A 21,041-nucleotide genomic window follows, 5' to 3' on the forward strand; every position below is an offset into this window, starting at 1 on the left:
CCATCATCATTCATATAGTATTATTTCAGTGCAGATACGCTTTTTATTTAGATCTAAAGATCACAGCCAATATAACAGACTGCCGCATCGTTTTGTTCACTATACAGGAAAATTGTTTCTCGAAGCCTGAAAACTAATTGGCGCAAAATAATGTGGTGTTGCATAATGCAAAAACAAACAGCAGGAACTTAACTGCATATAGAGTTCAAATTAATCATACGAATTGTAAAATAGTCAGAATACGAGAATGCTTTTCACCGCATCATAGTGTGTGAGAATTGAAATTCATAGAAATTAATGTAAGAGATAACCAATCGCCTGTGTTTCTAATTCTCTTCGCACATTTACGTCAAACCATGTGTGCTGAGGTTTGACGTAAGTATGCGAAGCGCATTCAGCCAGTAAACAAAGCACAAATACTTCAACAATGGCTGCATTTGGATAAATCCTAATCACGTGTTAAGCATTTCAAAGACAAGATCATAGCGTTTAACGGTTATTCAGTTGATTTCCTGATCTGTACAATGCTAAAGATATCCCTCTCAGGTGTTTGTTTGTAGTCAAGGGGAAGGTCCATGGGGTTAAGAACCCTCCTCTGAAATTATCTATAGACAAATAGCATTTTTTTTTTTTTACAATAGCTGTTAAAGACGGTAATATTCAGACATTCCCCGAAATTAAGTTTCTGGTTATATACCTATTTGTATTCCAGATTGCTAAGAAGGTAGTTAAAAACTGAACAAGAGAGTCTTCAAACTTTCAAAGAAAGAAAACGCCGAACGGTGTTTCAGTAGAAATAAAATATACGCTAATGATGTAATTATTGTTAAACAGCATACTTATTAAAATAGTCTAGTTCTAATACATCACCATAGAATCAAGTACAAATTATTGAAATTCGATATGTTTTGTGTTAGGAATATATTAATGCATTAGCTTGATTCTTCCTAGGACATTCCAATGTGTCTATTATTCAGATTAATATGTCATTGAAGTAGCATGCGTTTACTCTAAGAAACCGCCAAAGCTAAATTCGGATGTCACAGCAGGGGATTACACCAGAGGAGGTAAGAGTACAAAACAACCTCTCTGGCCGTATGTATGATAATATCTCAGAAGGATACCGGGTAATTCAAATGGAAATTTGAAGCTCCGATGGTTGTTTATGATGCAGCTCGTGTAAACCAGATTTGTCTCTTAGTAGTGAACTGGCTAATGTGTGTTTTTTTGCGTTTGGTCCTGAGTTCGATCATCATAACGGGAATATTAAAAGTGTTGCCCACGAGCAGTTGAGAAAATTTCACATGTCTCGTGGATAACACTAGTTCATCCAAGTACACTGTTTAATGTTATATGGTTCATAGTAATAATATATATATATATATATATATATATATATATATATATATATATATATATATATATATATATATATATATATAGATAGATAGATAGATAGATGAAGAAATTGTACGAACACAATGAAGAGTACTTATCAATGTTTAAAGGTACACAAGTCATTAAACAATAGACTCCAATAATAAATATTGTATGAATGTTATGTCACACTCTTCGTGGACCTCTCGTGACGAGGAACGAGTCTGATAACTTCTAGATGAAATTTAAAAAATATATCAGGGTATAAATTTTGTACATATATTTACAAAAAGAGACGAGGAAAATTTCGAGGCGAGACAAGATTTTTCGAGAACAGAGACGAGACGAGAAAACCTGATTTCTCATCTCATCTTATGGGTAATACTAGATATTAAGCCTCGAATAAAAATTCGAGCACTTGATTAAGATTCCACTATAAGTACCAGTTCATCTCATTTCTACCTACAATCAACCTATAAATCTCTACTACTTGCAGATTATAGAATGAATTAACCAAAATATAATGTAAAAAGCAGAATTATTTGACATTTTTGACTGAGATAACCATTTTAATGCAGTTTCATGTTTCATACGAAATCTGGTACAGTATGTATATACACATTCCGGTGCAGCTGAGTAATTAGTGGGCATGCCGTCTATTTCTGTGCCCGATCTTCGGTAGAGGAACAAAATTTATCTAATTGAATCAATTTAGTGAATCATCTTTACAAAAACTTGAATTAAGAAGCAGCAAGATTTGATGTAGAAAGCCTGAAATAAGATCGATGACAGACTATATGCTGATCTAATTCATTGAACTGAAGTTCGAGACAGGCTGATTCATAACCCTTCTTAGTCTATCATTTTAATTTAGTTCACAACAGCGAATATTTCATGGCGGGGCCGTTGATGTGATCCTAAAACACGGCACTCAAAGGTGAGATAGTGTAGTGGGGAAGGACCTTTAAGCTACTGCAAGAATTGATCTTCCATGATTGTGCGTCCACCCGCCAATTTCACCACAATTTAACCCCCAGTCGTGATTCAGAGCTCATGTTAATAGTCCTGTACTTTAGACAGCCGTTGCACAAGGACGCAAAACAAAACTAAAATCCTATGGACATTTTGTGCAAAATGTGAGGGCCAAGCGAGCGATCGCGCCTATTACTTTGTTTGCGACAGGTCCTCAATTGACAGTAAGAAATTTTAAAACCACATACAGTAGCTAGATTTTCGATAAACCGGCATATTTGCGACTGTACTGAAAATGACGATTTATCGGGCAGCACTAAACGCTAACTCGTGGACTAAATACAGCTGTAACATTATGCTTGGCAGCAAATATTGTTTACCACGAACAATAGGACAATTATTTCAACTCACATACAATCAAAACAATTTTTACAATTTTTACGGGCATTCTGGACTGCTTGAGGCTGAACTAACGAAAGTCTACTGTATATGTTTCCTCTCACTTTTATATTATATACTTAATACAAATAAGAATTTGATCAAATGTTTAATATGTCAGATTGAAAACTCGAGCTTTCAAGTTATTTTCCTCTGTTGATAATAGATTACTATTTATGTTCATAAATAAAAATTGATAAATAAGGTCAATAACCATGAACAATAACAATCGTCTTTATTATTATTAAATGTACTTTCAAAGTAAATACTATCATAAAAAATTATATCATTCGTAACAGTTATTTGTAAAAACAAAACAATGTCAAATATCTTAGTTTCTATTTCTGTCATATCTTTTTAAAACCAAACTTCTATATTTTTTCTGAAGTATTAAAAGATGTATATGAACGTAAACATATTACATGTATATGTATTAACGTAAGATGTGTTAGGCTCCGACGCAGATTACGATTCATGTGCAATGCAATCTTACAGAAGGAATGACGTTTTATAGATTGACTTGATATTAATGAGTTCTCAACCTACGCTTCCCACTTTTTTTTTCTTTTTTGGTAATTTCAGTGAATAATTTTAAGACAATAAACACTATTAAGAATACAGAAGGTGAGCCACTTTATTTCCACACAAAGTACTCGGCAAAGTACCAGATTTATTGCTATACAGTTGCAAAATGGGAAAAAAAGAAGAATCGAGAGAAAGGAAAAGAAAGAAATTAATTGAAATCTAATATAAGTTTTACATCCCACGGTTATGTCGGCTAGTCTAATGGAGACTGTGATTAGAATTGAATGAAATGGTGGAATGAAGAAAGTGCAAGGAAACGGGAGAACCCCGAGAAAACTCTCCACGGTGTTTGTCCACCACAAAGCTCACTTGGCGCGAGCTGGGATCGAACCAAGGACCCCATGCACTACAGGTAAAAGGAAGAGAAAAGAGAAAGAAAGTGAAAAATGAAATAAAGGATAAGAAGCGTAGGGCAGACCCTTCAAAAGAAAATTTTGAATACGAGTGACTACCACATAATTTGCAGCCTGCGAATCTTAAGGGAACAACATACTAACTTACAAGGAAACAACATAATCGGTTAACTGAACTCAAAAGCTCCCGGTGGGGGCGCGGTGGCTCAGTGGTAGAGCGTTCACCTCCGGTGCTTGGGGTCCTTGGTTCGATCCCACCTCGCGCCGTGTGGACTTTGTGATGGACAAACACCGTGCTCGTAGGCTTTCTCGGGGTACTCCCGTTTCCTCCCATTTTCTTCATTCCACCATTTAACTCATTTCTCATCACCACCGCCTCCTTTAGCCTAACCGGCATACGCGTGCGACGTAAAACAAAGATTTCATTTCATTTTCAAAAGCTCCCGGCGTTCAAAGCTGTGGAACAAGCCTCTGTTGCCGAGTCGAGCCCAAGTTAACTAATACATAGCGACCTTGATTAGTTAGACCAGCGGTTCTGAACCAATGTGTCGCGAAATTTTCGAATGTAAAACTCATTAAGCATTTAATAAGTTAAAATTGCTTTTGAGAGACTACCAGTCAGCGCCTCCAGTGGCAGCAACAATATTCAATTCTATTAACACAAAGTCATTATTATATAGAATCTTATTATATTACACTATTATAATTTATATTATTAATAATAAAAGAAAAACTAGTGTGTCGCGATGCTGTGGGCGTTAAAGTAAAGCGTTCATCAAACAAAAACAGGTTCGGAGTCACTGCCTTAAACGATATGCTACATGCCCACCAAAGTTACCGAGAAATAAAGTATCTCCCCCACACTTGGAGTGAAACTATGAGCTCCCGTATGCTTACACCGGGAGCTAAGAGAAGAATGTGTGTGTGTGTGTGTCTCTCATGAGATTTTCGCATGGAAACTAGTCATCTGGAACCACGTTTTGGACACAGACCTTCACCAAATTTAGTCGCATACGAAGCAGCAGCTTTTGATTTTTGACTTGAAGGGGATCGTCACATGCTAGAGGTTCAAAACGAATACAGTACCTTAGAACTCAAGTTATACAACCCAAAATACTCGAATGTGTTGCAGGTTGCTTAGTATTATTGCCATGTTAAAAAGTGCTATAATAATAATAATAATAATAATAATAATAATAATAATCTATTAAAATGCTACAATGGCAACAAAAGCGCCTAAGCTCCAACCTATAAACTGATTTCAACCCTTTGATTGACGGTTATTTGTGATTTCACGTTTAACAGAAAAATATTTTAAACTATGTGTACTTTAAATAAATTATTTAAGTAGATCTTTTTTATATATAAAGTCTACTTTTTAAAATTATTGTTCAAAGCCTTTGTATTTTAATAAGCCTTTCCAAAATCAGTGCAAATGGATTGTGCCGCCATCTTTGGAGTTCTTTTAAATTATACGTTTGTGGGCGTTTATGTGTTTCTGGCCAATCCTTTCGACAATGAGATCTCGGAAACTACAAATTCTAGAAAGATGACGTTTTCACTGATCGATTGCAAATTTTGCGTAGATTGTCCAGTTCCAATTAAATATTAAAAAAGACATGGCCATTATTTCTTTATTATATTTTTACGGGTACACTGGACATGTTGAGATTAAAAAAAAAGAACTAAAGCATCATATCCTACGCATTATACATTCCAACACTACATTAGTGTATACGGGGGTTTCATACCTCTCAGGCGTTTGTTTCATGGCCAAATGATAATGAAAACTGAAGGATAATTATTTCTCCACTCTAAGTTGAATCTTTATTGTTTGGAGTGTTTTACCCAATGAACATCATATATCAGACATATTATAATTGTGTGTGTAATGTATTTGCTTATTACATACTCCATGCAAGAAGAAGTACTGATCATCGATGAATTAGAAACTCCAATCAGAAGTAGGCTCATATCTTGCAAACGGTGCGAGATATTGAAAAAAAAAAATCTTCCCTTTATGGTACTCCTTGCCGATTTTTATCAAGATGTCTTTCAGTTGTGTCTGTAAAGGGACATGTACAGATGTTGTGAGGAATGACAAGGATATTCATGCTCCTATGTGACTGATGCACTGTGCAGAGCGCAGGTTCAGCGAGTAGTAATAATAATTACAGATTTAGTAGCCAAAACTTAATAATTCTCCTCTGAGTTAAACGTAATCGCAATTTAGTATTGTACTTATAAGCAGAAAGTCAATCCGAAACAAAGCCAAAACCTAAACATGACCCAACAGCAACTTCAAATGACTGTAGATGAATAGTCTACAGGCATTTTTGTTCAGTAATTTAGAGGTTCAAGTTTGAATCCTGAGACCGACCATCTTACTCTTTTTCTCACAATTATTTCCTTCTTAGACCTATCAGAAAATGCTGGAATAGTATTTAAATTGACTCAGGATTACTACTTTCTAAATTTTCTTTCATTTTCCTGACATGAATATTTCCAACAAAACTACCTAATACCACCTGGAAATTGACCCGGTAAAGCTGAAATTTACCTAATGTAGTATTATATTCGTCATGATACTATTCTCGATAACTATTATTGTGTTAAAGTTCCAGAAATAGATAAATTCCAGAAAAGAAATACATGTACTGCAGGAAGTTATACGGATCTGACGAAATAAACGTGAAGTTTCTGCTGATTCTTCAGAGAGAAAGAAAGAGAGAGAAAAAATGTTTTTAACTTGGTTGTACAAAAATATAGACACACTATATATATATATATATATATATATATATATATATATATATATATATATATATATATATATATATATATATATATATATATATATATATATATATATATATATATATATATATAAAGCGACTTTGCAGCAGTAATTTATTCATTGTAACAGAAACCAAGAGAAAAACGAACCAGATGTAAATGTAATGTATTATTCTATGGAATTTATTACTCTACATGGTAAAACCCAGTAGCTATGGACTACGAATGTGGAAAGGCACAATAATATTGCAAAGAACAATAGACTATGAAATAATATTCATAGTTTGAACTAACTTAGGATATTGTCGAAAAATAATTTTAGAAAAGAGAATATGATTAATGTAAATTATATTGCAAATGAAATGGAATGAAATCTTTAAGTTGAATATTCCATTATGCCCTTTAGGCTAATGGAGACGGATGATTAAGACCGGAGATCGAATCAGGGACCCTCGCACTTGAGGTAATCGCTCTACCACTGAGCTACCGTGACCCCCATGAACTACATTTTATTATAGTATACGAGACGACGCCACAAACAGTTCTGATACTACCTCAAAACTCGGAAAGATAAGCCTATCTAACGGACCTTGTCATATTCTAAGACATCATCATGCAAAAGAATCCTCCTCCTTGCTCTTGTGACTAACGCGTGGATATGCCTTTCGTACACGTTGTTACAGGTTCAATTCCTGGGGGAAAACATTTCTTAAAATGTACGCATACTACGTTAATAACAGTATGCTACGTTAATAACATTGTAATATTCGAACAACAAATATATTCCCCAGATTTTTTTCTCAGTACGTCTCTACTTACATTACATTAGTTGTTAAAACCTTATGACAACTTACAGAACTAATATTTGATACATGCTCACCCGATTCGCAAAGTCGGGAGAAACTTATAGGGATATCCGTCTCCACGAGTCTTTTTTTTTTTCATTATTGGGAAAAAATGAATAGAATGGGTTTATCGGAGTACCCAGTTCTTCAACGAGTTCTATTCACAGCAAGATACGTAGAAAATCTCCATACCAACAGGCACCTGAGCAAGACTCAACATATAGGTCGAATAAACCGTACTTCATAAATTATGAGGGCACAATTCCGAAAGATAATTAACACAAACAGAAAGAAAAGCAATGGAAAAAGAGAAGCATAGATCTGAAAATATCGATATAAAGACATCCACTACCGTACTTACCGGCTTCCTCGAAACAGGCCAGGACTAACTTTTCTCTTTCGCCAACGAACCCAGGGCTTCAGAAAAAGCCACACAGGTGACCCAGAAGATGACTTCTGTCTAAGTTGAACTTTATCATTGTCATCTTTAGCATTTTTATTTTCATCACTCCGAGGAGGAGCATTACTTCTATCACGCCACAACCCCATTCCCAGGTGAGTAGAAATGAAGAACCGGTCACTCACACTAGCACTTAGAAGATAAAAATAAAAAAAAAAGTACACAACAAACACTGACTCAGAGCACCGGAAAATTCTATCAATGAGGGAAACAGAAGGTGTCTTATCGTCCTTACGGTGCTACAAATGAAAGAACACTGACCGTCGCCGACTGACAGCAACAACAGCAATTCATGTAAGCAACATCACGCTACGCTGCATTGATGGACTACATCGGAGAAGATTAAAAAACACACAAGAGTAACGAATAGGTAGGGTAAACAACCGCAGGAGGGCGGGAGTGTAATGAAAAAAAGAGAGAAGGAGGTCTTTTTAAAAAAAATATCCCTATCTCACTAACCCTTGCAGGGCTGTCCAAAAAATTGCACGTGGCCTTAAGCATGTGCATGACAAACCAAAACATTAAAAGGTCGGGGAAAGAGGGAAAAAAGAGAGAGAGAGAGAGAGAAGGAAGAAAACAATTTTACCCTCGGGGAGTTTTCGTTCTCTACCTCTCCTCTCTCTCCTTCACTCTTTGTTAATAGGAAATGATGTAAATTTTACAGCAGTATCACATCGGTAATCGTCAAAAATGACCTCTGGACGGGCACCCAGGCATAAAGAGCAAAATAGTTTGTACAGTACATCATAGGCAGGTAGTCTTTTACCCGATTCCCTCTTCTTCCCACACACTAAGAAGAAAATAAGCATCCTGCATTTCTGAATGTAGTTTTTTTTAATGTGGAATGGGACATTTTATCTTATTTTCTGCTATCTTGTTCGGTGATTATAATCAAATTTCCTGCATTCTTGACAAGGACATCATCTAACGAACTAACAATACTACTTCACGCCTTCGTGCACTCATATATACATTAGTACTGTATATATTATTATATTTACGTACAAATTTATGCACTTGTAGTTGTTGACGGATATCAATGTAGAAGTACGGTACTTAGGTCTTCGACATACGATGTTCCGGAGACCATTTCTGTAACAAATAGGAAAATAGTATCGGGTCCTGTATTTAAATTCATGGTAAAGTTATCAGCAAAAGCTGAATCCCATTTAGCTGGTTTAATTTTGTCGCTCATAGTTTTATGTGTATCTATATTACTTACGTTCCTTGTTTAATTTTCTTTTTCATCTATCTGCTACTTTCTCCAACATTTAATGATAATGATTTTACACAACGGTTGGTTAAAACAGTGACTTAGTGTCACCTTGAGTTTTAAATGTGCCGTTCTGGCATTTCGCTAGCTCAGTCGGAATGATTACGTAACTATAATCTGTAAACATTGTACAGAGTTAACTCTTTGCGATACTTTCATGCTTCTCGAGTTCTTTTGAACTGATTTGAATTAATTTGATTCCAAGGTTAAAACGTACACCTTATCATCTACTATACCAAGGATAAAAATCCTTGTTAAAATTTGCCCACTACATGTAATAAAAATATGAAACAGTTAACACTCAACATTGGACTAGTATAAAGAAAAATGTTGAACTCCACTCGACAAATGACTGCAAAGGGTTAATACTTCTACTGTTCTTGTTCAATTATAATGCTGTACTATCAACATTATACAGTTGCATAATATGGAATTATATTTAAATTTCGAATGGAAACTATTTTAATTCTATAGTCTCATATAAATCACTTGATAATCGAGTAGAAAAGCATCTGCTTCATCGAGGAAATAGAGAAGGTAATTCCAGGCATGAGAGGCAGTACATAGCCAGAGGCAGGAAGTCAAACCACAAGAAGCAATTCGACGAGCGTATTAGAGTGAGGTTATCCCCGCAACTCCAAGCTTTTATTGACAATTAACTCAAGAGGTTCTGGGAATAACGCAATCTGAGAATTATTGAATAAACAAAGGAACAATTTTTATAAACAAAGGATATCCTGAACAAATAAAAATATTCAAGAAGAAGTCAGATTTTAATGAAGTGCAAATATCATAGATGCGCTAGACTCGTTCATTTAGAGACGAAAGAAGAAAGAAAATTTACGAAACTTGAGTAGATATAATATGTAGTGATCTTATGTAAAAACAAGTGTTGAGACAGTTTATGAACTGAATTCAGAAGCTCCCTCTGGGCACAAAGCTGTAGTAGAGCCTGTCCCTGCCCAGGTTCAGCCACTAAATATAATGATCTTTATTCCTTAGGCGATGGGTTACTTGACTACGCAGTTTCGTTCAGATCCGGCCATTAGTTACCGAAAAATGAAGTACCACATACAATACAAGCCGAGCCTGGCCACCAAATATAGAGATCTTTATTCCCTTGACTAATGGTTCCCTATCTTTTTTGACTGACGACACACTACTGAACACCCAAGACGTCGTGACACACACACACAATATATATATATAAACACAGAAATAAAACCGATCTCTTGAGTGACTGAAGCACGGGGGAAAAAATTTTTGCAGATTCCATTCCGAAGGGCATAGACAGAAGAGAAAACTTCATTATCAGAAGATTGAAGAAATAATAATAAAATAAAACAGAATATTCTGCTATAAGCGGTTTGAGCAATCATAATTATTTCAGCTACAATGATGAGCCTGTGTTTCTTCAAACTAATTTATTTTGATGAATAACACCAACAAAAGTTATGATACCGTACTTAAAAAATATTTAACGTTTCACAAACAAAAAGAAGAAAATTATGAATTACAACCAGTGGAGACTGTACTAGAAGCAAGAGGGTGACTTGAGGAGCTAAGTGTAAATAACACTTCGGAATAAACTCTGAGATCATTGCATGCTATAAAAGATATTAACTGAACACCACCCCCCGGGTTATTACAGTATATTCAACGTACTTACATTTAATTTTTTCTTTAATGTGGTTAAAAATCGGCACACCTTTACGCAATTTCGGCCAGTCACCCTCAAATTGTTAACGATGATGATTAAAATTATGTTCATAAACATTAAAAAATCTTGCGAGAGGCAACTAAATATCAAATTGTTGGGCAAGAAAATAAATGTTATAATTACATCTTTGTGTGGTGTAGAAATTGACTGGGTGGTATAAATCATGTCCTACATAATAAATAGTGTACACTATAATGAATATAGTGAAGAAGTAATGTATAAGTTGTATATGCATTAATTTTCGGCTTTGCAGAAGACCTTTCATAATTACCTTTGGATACTGTGATGAAGTTAATGATCATTAAGGCCCGGATTTATATGTAAAAACATCTTTTTCTAAACACATACAAGTCCAAAACAAAGGTTATTATCCCAATTAAGAGCCTGCAAGTGTAAATTACAAATTTTATTTTACATAAAAATACATATTTTCTGAAAAAAAGTTATGTAAATAAATATTTTTGATATTTTTGTAATAAATACGTATTTTTTTAAAAAAATGCCTTTATTTTATTCTAAATTTTACAACGAATTGTTTTTTACTTCCTCTCGAAAGAAATTAACATCGGGAAAAGATTAAACTATATGGATCTATCCATCGTATTTACATGCAATTTCCTACCTGCAGAAACAGCGTAGTCATAAATCCGAACTCTTTATCCTAAAGTGGACAAGATAGTGACAAATACGGAACTTTTATTTTTTATTTTTATTTATTATTATTATTATTATTATTATTATTATTATTATTATTATTATTATTATTATTATTATTATTATTTGTAAAATCGGCAACTAGAATTGATCTTTTCAAAGAAACAAATCCCAAACTTTCACTTGAACATACGTAATCACGTGGTGGGGTACCTGGCTTAATTCTGTACTATATTATACGGAGAATTGTGAAGCATTTGTATCTGTAATAAATAAACAACCCAGAGGATGGTTCATCCATTGAAATTGTTCAAATTTAGTAAGAGACAAGGCTTGAAATGTGACTTTGCTTTCATATCTGCCAATTTCGGTTTCTTGACTCACGCTATAAAGAAACTAGAAACTACAAGAGATTTATTGAGTACTTCGGTTAAAGTAGTACAGTGAGTTGAAAGAAAACTCAATGTTCTGTTTCGAAAGCTTAAGTTGTAAGAAAGAAAAAAAAATAGAATTTGTTTGAGAAAAATAGCTATAAAACCTTATGTAGAATATCTGAAGTATTGGAAGATCAAAACACAAGTGAAGTTCATGGTGTGGATATTCGTGATATGCCCCTTTTCAAATACGCGAGATTAGGGATGTAAAATACCTGGGTATTTATTTCAGCGGGTAAATACCCTGGGTAAATACCCGGGTATTTACCCAAAATGGGTATTTTAGTGGGTATTTTATGTTTCAATTAGCAATAAATGGATTTTATGGTTGTCAATGAAAAATATAATGATCACTTGTATCACCTGCAACAGGAGCACTAAATAACCACCTAATTAATCATTTTTTCTAGTAATTAAAGAATGAATTTGATATTTATCAAGTAATACAGTCGGATTTCCTACCTACTCACTATAATTTTCTTTCTACTTACACTAAATTTCCTTCTATTACCCTTGGCGGAAAATAATTATCCATTCTACCCTGTGAATTTGTAATGCTCCGCTATTGTACATCTACACCATTTCATTACAGGATATTCAGAAGAAGGGTAGTAAACGTTCTGGTCCGCATCATACGATGTTAAAATTAAAATGTAAGAAAACTTTTTTCGAATCGTTATTAGAAAATAGTCGAATTGAGGATATACGTGTAAATTAGTGTTTTGTGCTGAATAATTTAGATTAAATATGCAGCTCTAAATTAATCAAAGCCTCGGATCGACATGTACATTGCAAAGTCCAACTGTATTGTAGCAATATTTTGCCTCTGATACCGTATACAGTTAAGAAGATACATAGGAGAGAAACAATATTTTATGATTTCAAGTTATGAGTATATCGAATGTCTAATGTTATCTTTTGGATACAGCTCGATGGAATCTAATGCTAAGTAATGTTGATGGAATATGAATTATTTTAATGTAACGAAAAGTATTCGACGATTATGAGTGTATAATGAATATTAATGAGAACAATACTTGAAATGCTTTAATGTAAAATATAATTTAGAAGAAGCTGTTCAAAAGTTAGAAAGAATTCGATTAAAATAAAGTAATCCTATGTTATTTTGCCTGTACCTATACTGCGTGATCAGTATGATAAATCATGTGGCTTTATGCATAGATTAACTATCTATTCGCCAATTATCAGAGGTTATGAATCAAATGGTGTAATCCTGTACTATACTGTTGGAGTTTCTCATCAGTACACCGAACCACCAAATTACTTTTACAAGGAATACACGTACCTGTGTGTGTGACAAGGTGCATTTCAAATTCTTACCTTGGTGTGCCCCTGAGGCGTCCAATCAACTACGCGGTAGAATTTGATAGTGGATCAAACCAACATGAAAATTTAAAATTTACAACAGAACGTAACGATGACTAAAGAAACTTAAATCAGATGTCACCAAACCAGTCATACGCTATTATTAAGTATTCTGCCTACCAGCAGCTCCTGATATTAAAGACATGGAATTTAAGTTCTTCCTTAGGTTCGCCTCTCAAGAAACTAACTCCATTTTTCTCAATCTGGCTCATCTTCTTTTATCTTACAATACATTCTCCAGTTTCTCAAATCACCGATGAACACACTAACTAAAGTATTTAAGTAACAGTAGGATCTCTATTACTAAAGAAATACGTTTTCTTTTGGTTTACCAAATTTATTAATGGCGGAAAATGAATTATTAATAATTGCTTTCCTATTTTAAAGATCTAAAGTTTACAACAATTTTATTATGCATATATGTTGTTAACACTACCTTAAAAATTTTTTGAATAGTAATGATGAAAACACTGGTTACTTTCTTCACGCAAAATAATGTATTGGTATTTTATCTATGGGCAATGAGATATACTGAATGGTAGAGTATGCAAAGAATTGGACCAATAAGTTTCTTAAGTTTTACACCTGGTTTATGGAATTAATAAATTAATCTGTTTAAGAAACTACTCTGTAACAACGAAGTTGTTGATATAGTTATATCATAGTCAAGAAACTCGACTTTTCTAACTAATAACCTTGAAAATACTTAGAAACTTTAAACAATTACACATTTACCGATTACGAAAGTTGCAGAATAATCAAGGTAATAAAATTTAATAAATTGGTCGATTAAATTCTTTACTAAATATGCCGTTGAAAGAAAATTATCCATAAAATTAGGAATAACATTTCGTAAAACACTTAAGTAACTAATTCCTGATTTTTAAAAGTGTTCACTAAATGGAGTTTAACACTAACAATAATGCTTTGTGAAAGAATTTGTTGGAACAGCATATATTTAAAATATTAATGTGATAAACAACATTAAGCTGTATAGTAACTCAGTAATATTTATACTTTAAATTATTCAATATAGAACAGCAATTAACCTCTACCATATTTGCAGCACTATACAACAACCACAAATTTTACCGTCCTACTCAGAATCAACCGCAGAGTCGGAATCATCACATAATTCTTCAATATCAACATCACTATTACTCGCTTCTTCATTTCCTTCTATGTCACCCATTTCTTTGCATCCTCTTCCAATGTCTTTAGTGTTTTGTTCTGTTCCATGCCAACAGCTGGTGACTTGTTCCTTGAAGATCCTGGTCCTAAGTGTTGCATCTGTGAAACTTCAGGCAATCTCTTATTTAAAAGCTTCCAGTTATAAGAAGGATATGTTAGTTTTCCTGTCTTCTCCAAAGATAAACGATTTATTGTTTTACTTAATGTAAACAGAGTTCTTTCTGTGGCAGCAGATGTAACCGGAGCACAAAAGATTCGAATGACATCAGTTAATTCAGTGATGTCTGGAAACCCTCTCCAAGTGAGCTCATTTGTTCCACTCCGTCCCACAGAAACTTCCTTGCCCAATTTCCTTCCCTGTCCCTATAGTCAGTCAAATGTGATCTCAGTAAAACAGAATTCAATCACATTTGTTTTCCAACTTCACAAACTAAGTTTACTCCATCCAGCAAATCTTCAGCGGTCAATCTGCAGCCGTGAAAAGTGGGATTGAAGAGATCTGCAGCCAGATGAATTGGACCCAAGCCGGGTTCACTTCTTTGTTTAAATTTTTCCATCATTGATTGCCCTTCTGTTTTCGAAAGGATTGATGATGGTAACTGTTCTGTCAGAGTTAGATGAAGGCTCTGGAATTTTGAGTGCAAAGTGTCTATCTGATACTCATTTTACTCGAAGCAATTAATCAAATTCACTATAGGTTTCAAAATGGCTACAAGGTTTTAAATACAAATCCAGAATACATCGTCAAGAAGTATTTTCTTGATTTCTGAAGGTAATGACGATTCCTCACTCACGCGAGAGTCTGAAGCTCAGTTTTATTGACAAGCACGCTTTGGAAGCATTGTAAATGGTTTCCCCATCTTGTTTTTTCAGGCAACTTTAACGAAATTGTAACTCTTTTCTCCATTGAGTTTTGTGTAAATAGTGCTTGCAGGTGATGGCTATGTTTGATTGTTTTAACAATATCAATTACACTTCCCAGTAATGTCTTTACTGATGGACATCCGATGATGTCAGAGCAAACCAAATGGAGAAGATGAGCAAGGCAACCCAAAGATACTATACTAGGATACTTCTGTTCTACTAATTTAAAAGCTGCTCTCATGTTGGACGAGTTGTCTTCTATGATTATTAAAAAAATTTAGGGTTATCTTTTTACAGAACATTCATAATCTCATCAGATAAGTAATGTGTGTCGTGTTTATTTTCTTTCGACAACGCGAAATCAACAAAAACAGGTTCAGGCTTTAAAATGACGAAATAACTGATAGATTCATTTCTTAAGTTACCCCAACCGTCACACTGTAAATATAGGTTTCTTGATTCCTCTAACTTCATTTTAACTTCCCCTTGCATTTCACTGTGTTCAGCATCTCAGTAACTCGTAGCCAGGCGATACCTTGATGGGAGAGAATACGAAGGATGAATTTTCTTTTTAAAAGAATTCAATCCACAGAGGGTGATCAACAAGTGACAGGGGACACCCACTAACGAAGATCACTTTGGCAATGCTTTCCTTCAACGCTTCCTGTAAGACTTCATTAAGGTTCCATACGTCGGCATTTGTTTTAAGAAACAACAATATTAAGATTCTATTTAAAAATCCGAAATAGTAACGTTCAACCTAAGAAGCCATAAAAAGTCAAGAAAACCTTATATTTGATGGAAATCTATGTATTTTTTCGTATAATAAATGCGACTATACCTACTATATCAAACGCACTTTCTCCTTTCATTAAAATTACTCCAAAATGTTCTTTTAAGTTGGAAACTAGTAGACATAAGATACCATCTTTTCATGATTAACTTAAACCTCCATAATGTTCGACTCGGAAAGATTTTGATAATTTTGGTCGTCTTTATTCAATTAGTTGTAGCCTCTAATATGTAATGCTTTAGATACATGATCCAGCTTTCATTTATCTTTTATTCGTATTACAGTTGTCTGAGTTGTCTGTGAATCATTTCTGAGAATTTTAAAATTTCAAAATTGCACATTTTGGGGAAAATTGTTGGATTGAAGAAGTATCAAAACATCTATTCTCAAATGAAAATACACAATAACTTGATAGGGTTCTTGAAAATCAGCGGTGTATCGCAGACTTTACATTTAAAACTGGGTCTGTCTCCCAAGGATTTAACAAAGAGGGTTTATATACGATTTCTATGTTTGGATAAGCTAAGGCTTGAACTCATACTACGATTTCTTAATTGTTTAAGTCTTGGCGAAACTAATCCAAGTTTAAAAGCCGTTCACACTTTGGTGAAGAAAGGGCATAGGTGGATAAGTATAGCCCGAGATCAATCTTGAGACGAGAAGAGGGTGGCAATGTAGGTACCCCCAGGAGACATTCATTTCTCATGTTTCAACTCTGACTCTGATTTGTTCGTGAGCAATGACGTAAACTCGGAAAAGTTAATTATTTCTCAAGATTGGCTTGATCGATGGTGTTCAAACTTAGATGCATATATAGGTGTACACATGGGCATCGTCTGAAAATTATAACAGCTCATCCCCACCATTTACCCTTTCAAAACACTCGATTCAATATTCTTGATCTCCAATTTACATATGAAGTTCTTCGAGAAAAATATAAAAAATTAGGTTTTAGGTGTCGGTGTAACCTAGAATAATATATAATATCCAAACTTGTATCGTGGGTGGGCCATGGTCAAAATTGCCTACAAACCCGCACCGCACATGAACGGGGTCAATTGGTTATTATTTTGCATATTTATAGTGAATGAATGAGAAAACACGATCGACAGACCCCAAAATATTAAAAAAGGTCACAGGTATGGTTAACAATTCTTAAAACTTCAATATAATTGAACTTTCTGAAAATACCCAGTTTTTGGGTAGGTAAATACAAAAGGGGTAAATACCCGGGTAAATACCCATTTTTTATTTACCTACCCACTGGGTATTTACCCGACCCACATCTCTACGCGAGATTAACATGGTGCGATGTAGAACATTCCTTTTCTCAATATAAGGCATTATTTCGTGACAATAGGCATGGCTTTACGAAGGGCAACTTAAAAAAAAAAAAAAACGTTAGTTATTCACTGCAATCCTCATAAAATTTCGACGTGTGTTGAATAGGAGCTATTGGTGAATACCAGTATTTATTTTTCTTATCTTGGGAGTTCTCCCATATTTTTCCTTGTAATTTTTGTTAATTTTTTTAATTTTTAGCAAATATTCTTTAATTTTTTAGCACATAAAAATAAATATTTTACAGTTTTTAGCACATAAAAATCCGGGCCCTGATGATCATATTATCACGCGTTACTGGCTAGCACTATAATAGCCCTATGTGACTATTTAATCAGCTTTAGTATTCCCAAGTTCAACCGTTCAATGCGTAGATTCTTAACGCAATTATTTCCCCCCTTAGTTCAGCTACAGATCACTGCTTCTTAATTGAAGCAATTTTGCAAGTACATCTTCCCTCCCTTTTTTCCTCACGATGTTGAAGGAAACATTGAAAATTGAACTCGGAACCTCGCACACACACCATACAGTTATAAGAAAGCATGTTCACCATTCTCTTTCAGTTGCAAATTAAGCTACTCTGCTGTACATTGTATACAGCTCAAAATGTAATATCAAAATTGCTTTTGAATTTCGAATGAAATGAGTTAAATTTGCAGAACTTTATCAAAATAAATATTCCACAGACTTAAGGAGTCGGATATTGCGACATACAGGCTTTATCATTCTCTTTCTTTTTTCTATTTCTATTTTTTGTTAACGTATAGCACAAAGATCCGATAATATTAATTCTGCATCTTATACAGTAATTTATAAACAAAGATAATTGATATATTTAATTATTTTAACTATACTATATGACCAGCAGCAAATTTATTGACTTTTCTTATATAACTTTTCTTCAGTTTTATTTAAGTAAACATCTGTGCCATATAGCTAGGAACTCTGTGTATGTTTCATCAAAAGTTTCTGCCACCTTTTCGGTGATAAAATGTTCATATTATAAATTAGTTGGTCTTTTATTCCACGGGACTTCGCAATTTTGTACGTGTTTATTTCGTCCATTAAAGTTTAAAAAAGATATTTTTATGTGGAAAATATTCTTCTTAGTTACTACAATTGCCTTGAACATAGAACATGGAAAATTAAAAACGTGAATTTATTGTAGTTTTACTATTTTGCCCTACATGTTACTGGAAACCTGAAGAACACAAATTAACTATACATTAAAATATTACACCCAAGTCCACGCTGTACGATACGGACTGGATCTAACTCGCATTCTGAAGCGAAGATGATCAAAGTCTGCGTTTGGTGACTTGCGAATATCAATTATTACACCTATTCCATTTCAAACTAAAATAAAAATCTTCACAAAGATATTCATTACAGAGAGAATATTGTTATATGTAACAGATTAATTTACTAAACATAGACTCAAACGTAAATACAAATTGAAATTCAGTTTCGAGTTTAGATTTAGTAATAATATTAACGAAGATAATATATGTATATTTGAATACTTAATAAACCATTTTATTAACTATTTGATCTTTTGTTCGTATTACAACAAAAATGAGTTACCTTGATCCGCTATCGAGTTACGCTTCGAATATCACAATGAAAAGTAATCAGCATGGCCATCCCCTCCACACACACGATCAGCGGAGCGCAGGGGATTTTTTTATTTCCTGGCGGGAACTACGGTTGCTAAGCAACCTACGTATTGAGAGAGGTAAGTCAGTGTGAAATAAGATTTTTAAATGTAGTTTATTTTTCGCACTTATGTTAGAGGGAACATTTACTTCTGCTTACGTAGTGCTAATAAACTCCTTCAAACACATTCCGGGCTTTCTCAACCTATATCTCATATACTTTTCTCGACATATTGTCACATTCTCTTGCCATCGATAATCTATTCCTATAAGTAATTTCCGGTTTGCAATAAGCTTTTTGATTATTGTTACTTATCGCTTGTTGTTTTGTGTGTTTAAGCCTTTTATAGGAATGGGAATAACAGTTGAACAATAAGTGTGTTAATAAAAATATGTGTATCAAAATAAGAAATTCAAAACAATCTTTGAAAAAACATTTTCCGCTATTAGACCTAATTACATCTTTTCTCTTTGACCTTTCTTCATGTTCCTCATGACCCCGAACTCTCGCATATTGACCTCTTCACTCAAGTCGCCAAGATTGAGAATCCCCGATATATCAAATGGCAGAACTAATTCGAACATTCAAGAACTTGACGAAAAGCTATCTATTAGAGCGGTGATTCCCAACCGGTTTGCATATGGTTTGTCGCAAAATTTTAGAATTTAAAATTCAAGAAGCATTTAAGAATTATAACTATCCGAGCAATTCGTGAAGCATGGGCTCTACACCAATAATAGAACTGTTTTGCTTCATGTGGGTCAAATTGGAAGATTTCGGAACGATTTGTGGATCTTCCTTTCGAACGCACACTTGAGAAAAATTCAAACATCACAAGTGGACCAACGATGTTGCCAAATGTTGGAGACAAACACAGTACTTAAAAGAACTGTAACACGAAATTCGAATTAAACAACACTGAAACTACAAAATAACGACACCAACAACAATAAACAAAACTTAGTGGCAATTTGACAGCACTGTACCCTCAAGAGATGTTCTCCGTAAAGCCCGAGAGGTAATACTAGCAAAATTTCGTGAATAGGGACCGACCACCAGAACACACTCCCACGTTGGGATGGTGAAATCAGTAGATCTAAGTGAAGCTTCACGACTTCTTGCGATCACTTGACCTCGAATCAATTTTGAAATGGACTTTACGAATCATCACCTCCAGTGGCAGCAACAATGTTTAGTACTACATAGTGTCACTCACTACTTTATACAAATTGATAGGCTGACTGAAAACTTGTATACTTTTATTTGTTATAGACTGTTTAGTATTCTCAAAATACGGTTATGCATGTACGTATGTTACAACTATACGGTATATGTACACTTACCTATCATTTCACTACTCTTATTCATACGCGTTAATAGGTTAAATATTCGTACGTTTAACACAAGGCGTTTCAAAAATGTCCCTTATTGATATATGATGTTGGAAATGGTTCTACAGAATAGGAGTGTTTTGTGTAAACACAAGGAAAAATATCCCCGTTTTCTCAGAAAGCAATTGCATCATTTGTTCGAATATTCACATTTTCGCATTATTATGTAGTATGAGCGTACTACAAAATGATTTTTTATGTGAATAAATGTTGCTCATGTGAATTTCTCTGTATTAAATGTAATGAATTCTTACACTCGTTATATAATTTGTGAAGTTACATAATAGTCAATACTTCTTCCAAACCACTCATATCACAAGTCGAACCCAAAGAACCTTCGACCGTGAAGCAAATTATACAAATTACGCATAAAATAGGAAGCTCCGTATTAGCATAAACCGTGGTCGAAGTGAGACGGTATGCGGTGGTATGCCATACCGCCTCTGGTTTTTCAGTGATGAAGGCATACCGCCTCTGGTTTTTCAATGATCAAGACATACCGTCACTGGAAA

General features: G+C 34.2%; 1 protein-coding gene across 4 annotated transcripts in view; it reads right to left on the bottom strand.

Moving 5' to 3' along the window:
• Positions 1-21,041, bottom strand: part of stac (C2 and C2B_Munc13-like domain-containing protein staccato) — a 335,805-nt gene that overhangs the window by 280,766 nt on the left and 33,998 nt on the right. For 2 of the 4 annotated variants that reach the window (XM_081766354.1, XM_081766328.1), the window contains exon 1: positions 7,728-8,073. The exons of the other annotated variants lie outside the window; for them this stretch is intronic. In XM_081766354.1, the coding sequence (XP_081622480.1) occupies positions 7,728-7,915 (188 nt within the window). In that variant the 5' untranslated portion in view covers positions 7,916-8,073. Of the gene's footprint in view, positions 1-7,727; positions 8,074-21,041 lie in introns of those variants that run through there. 4 annotated transcript variants of the gene reach the window in all.

The sequence above is a fragment of the Thermobia domestica genome, chromosome 1 (genome assembly GCF_964235325.1).
Source record: "Thermobia domestica chromosome 1, izTheDome1.hap1.1, whole genome shotgun sequence".
Lineage (NCBI taxonomy): Eukaryota > Metazoa > Arthropoda > Insecta > Zygentoma > Lepismatidae > Thermobia > Thermobia domestica.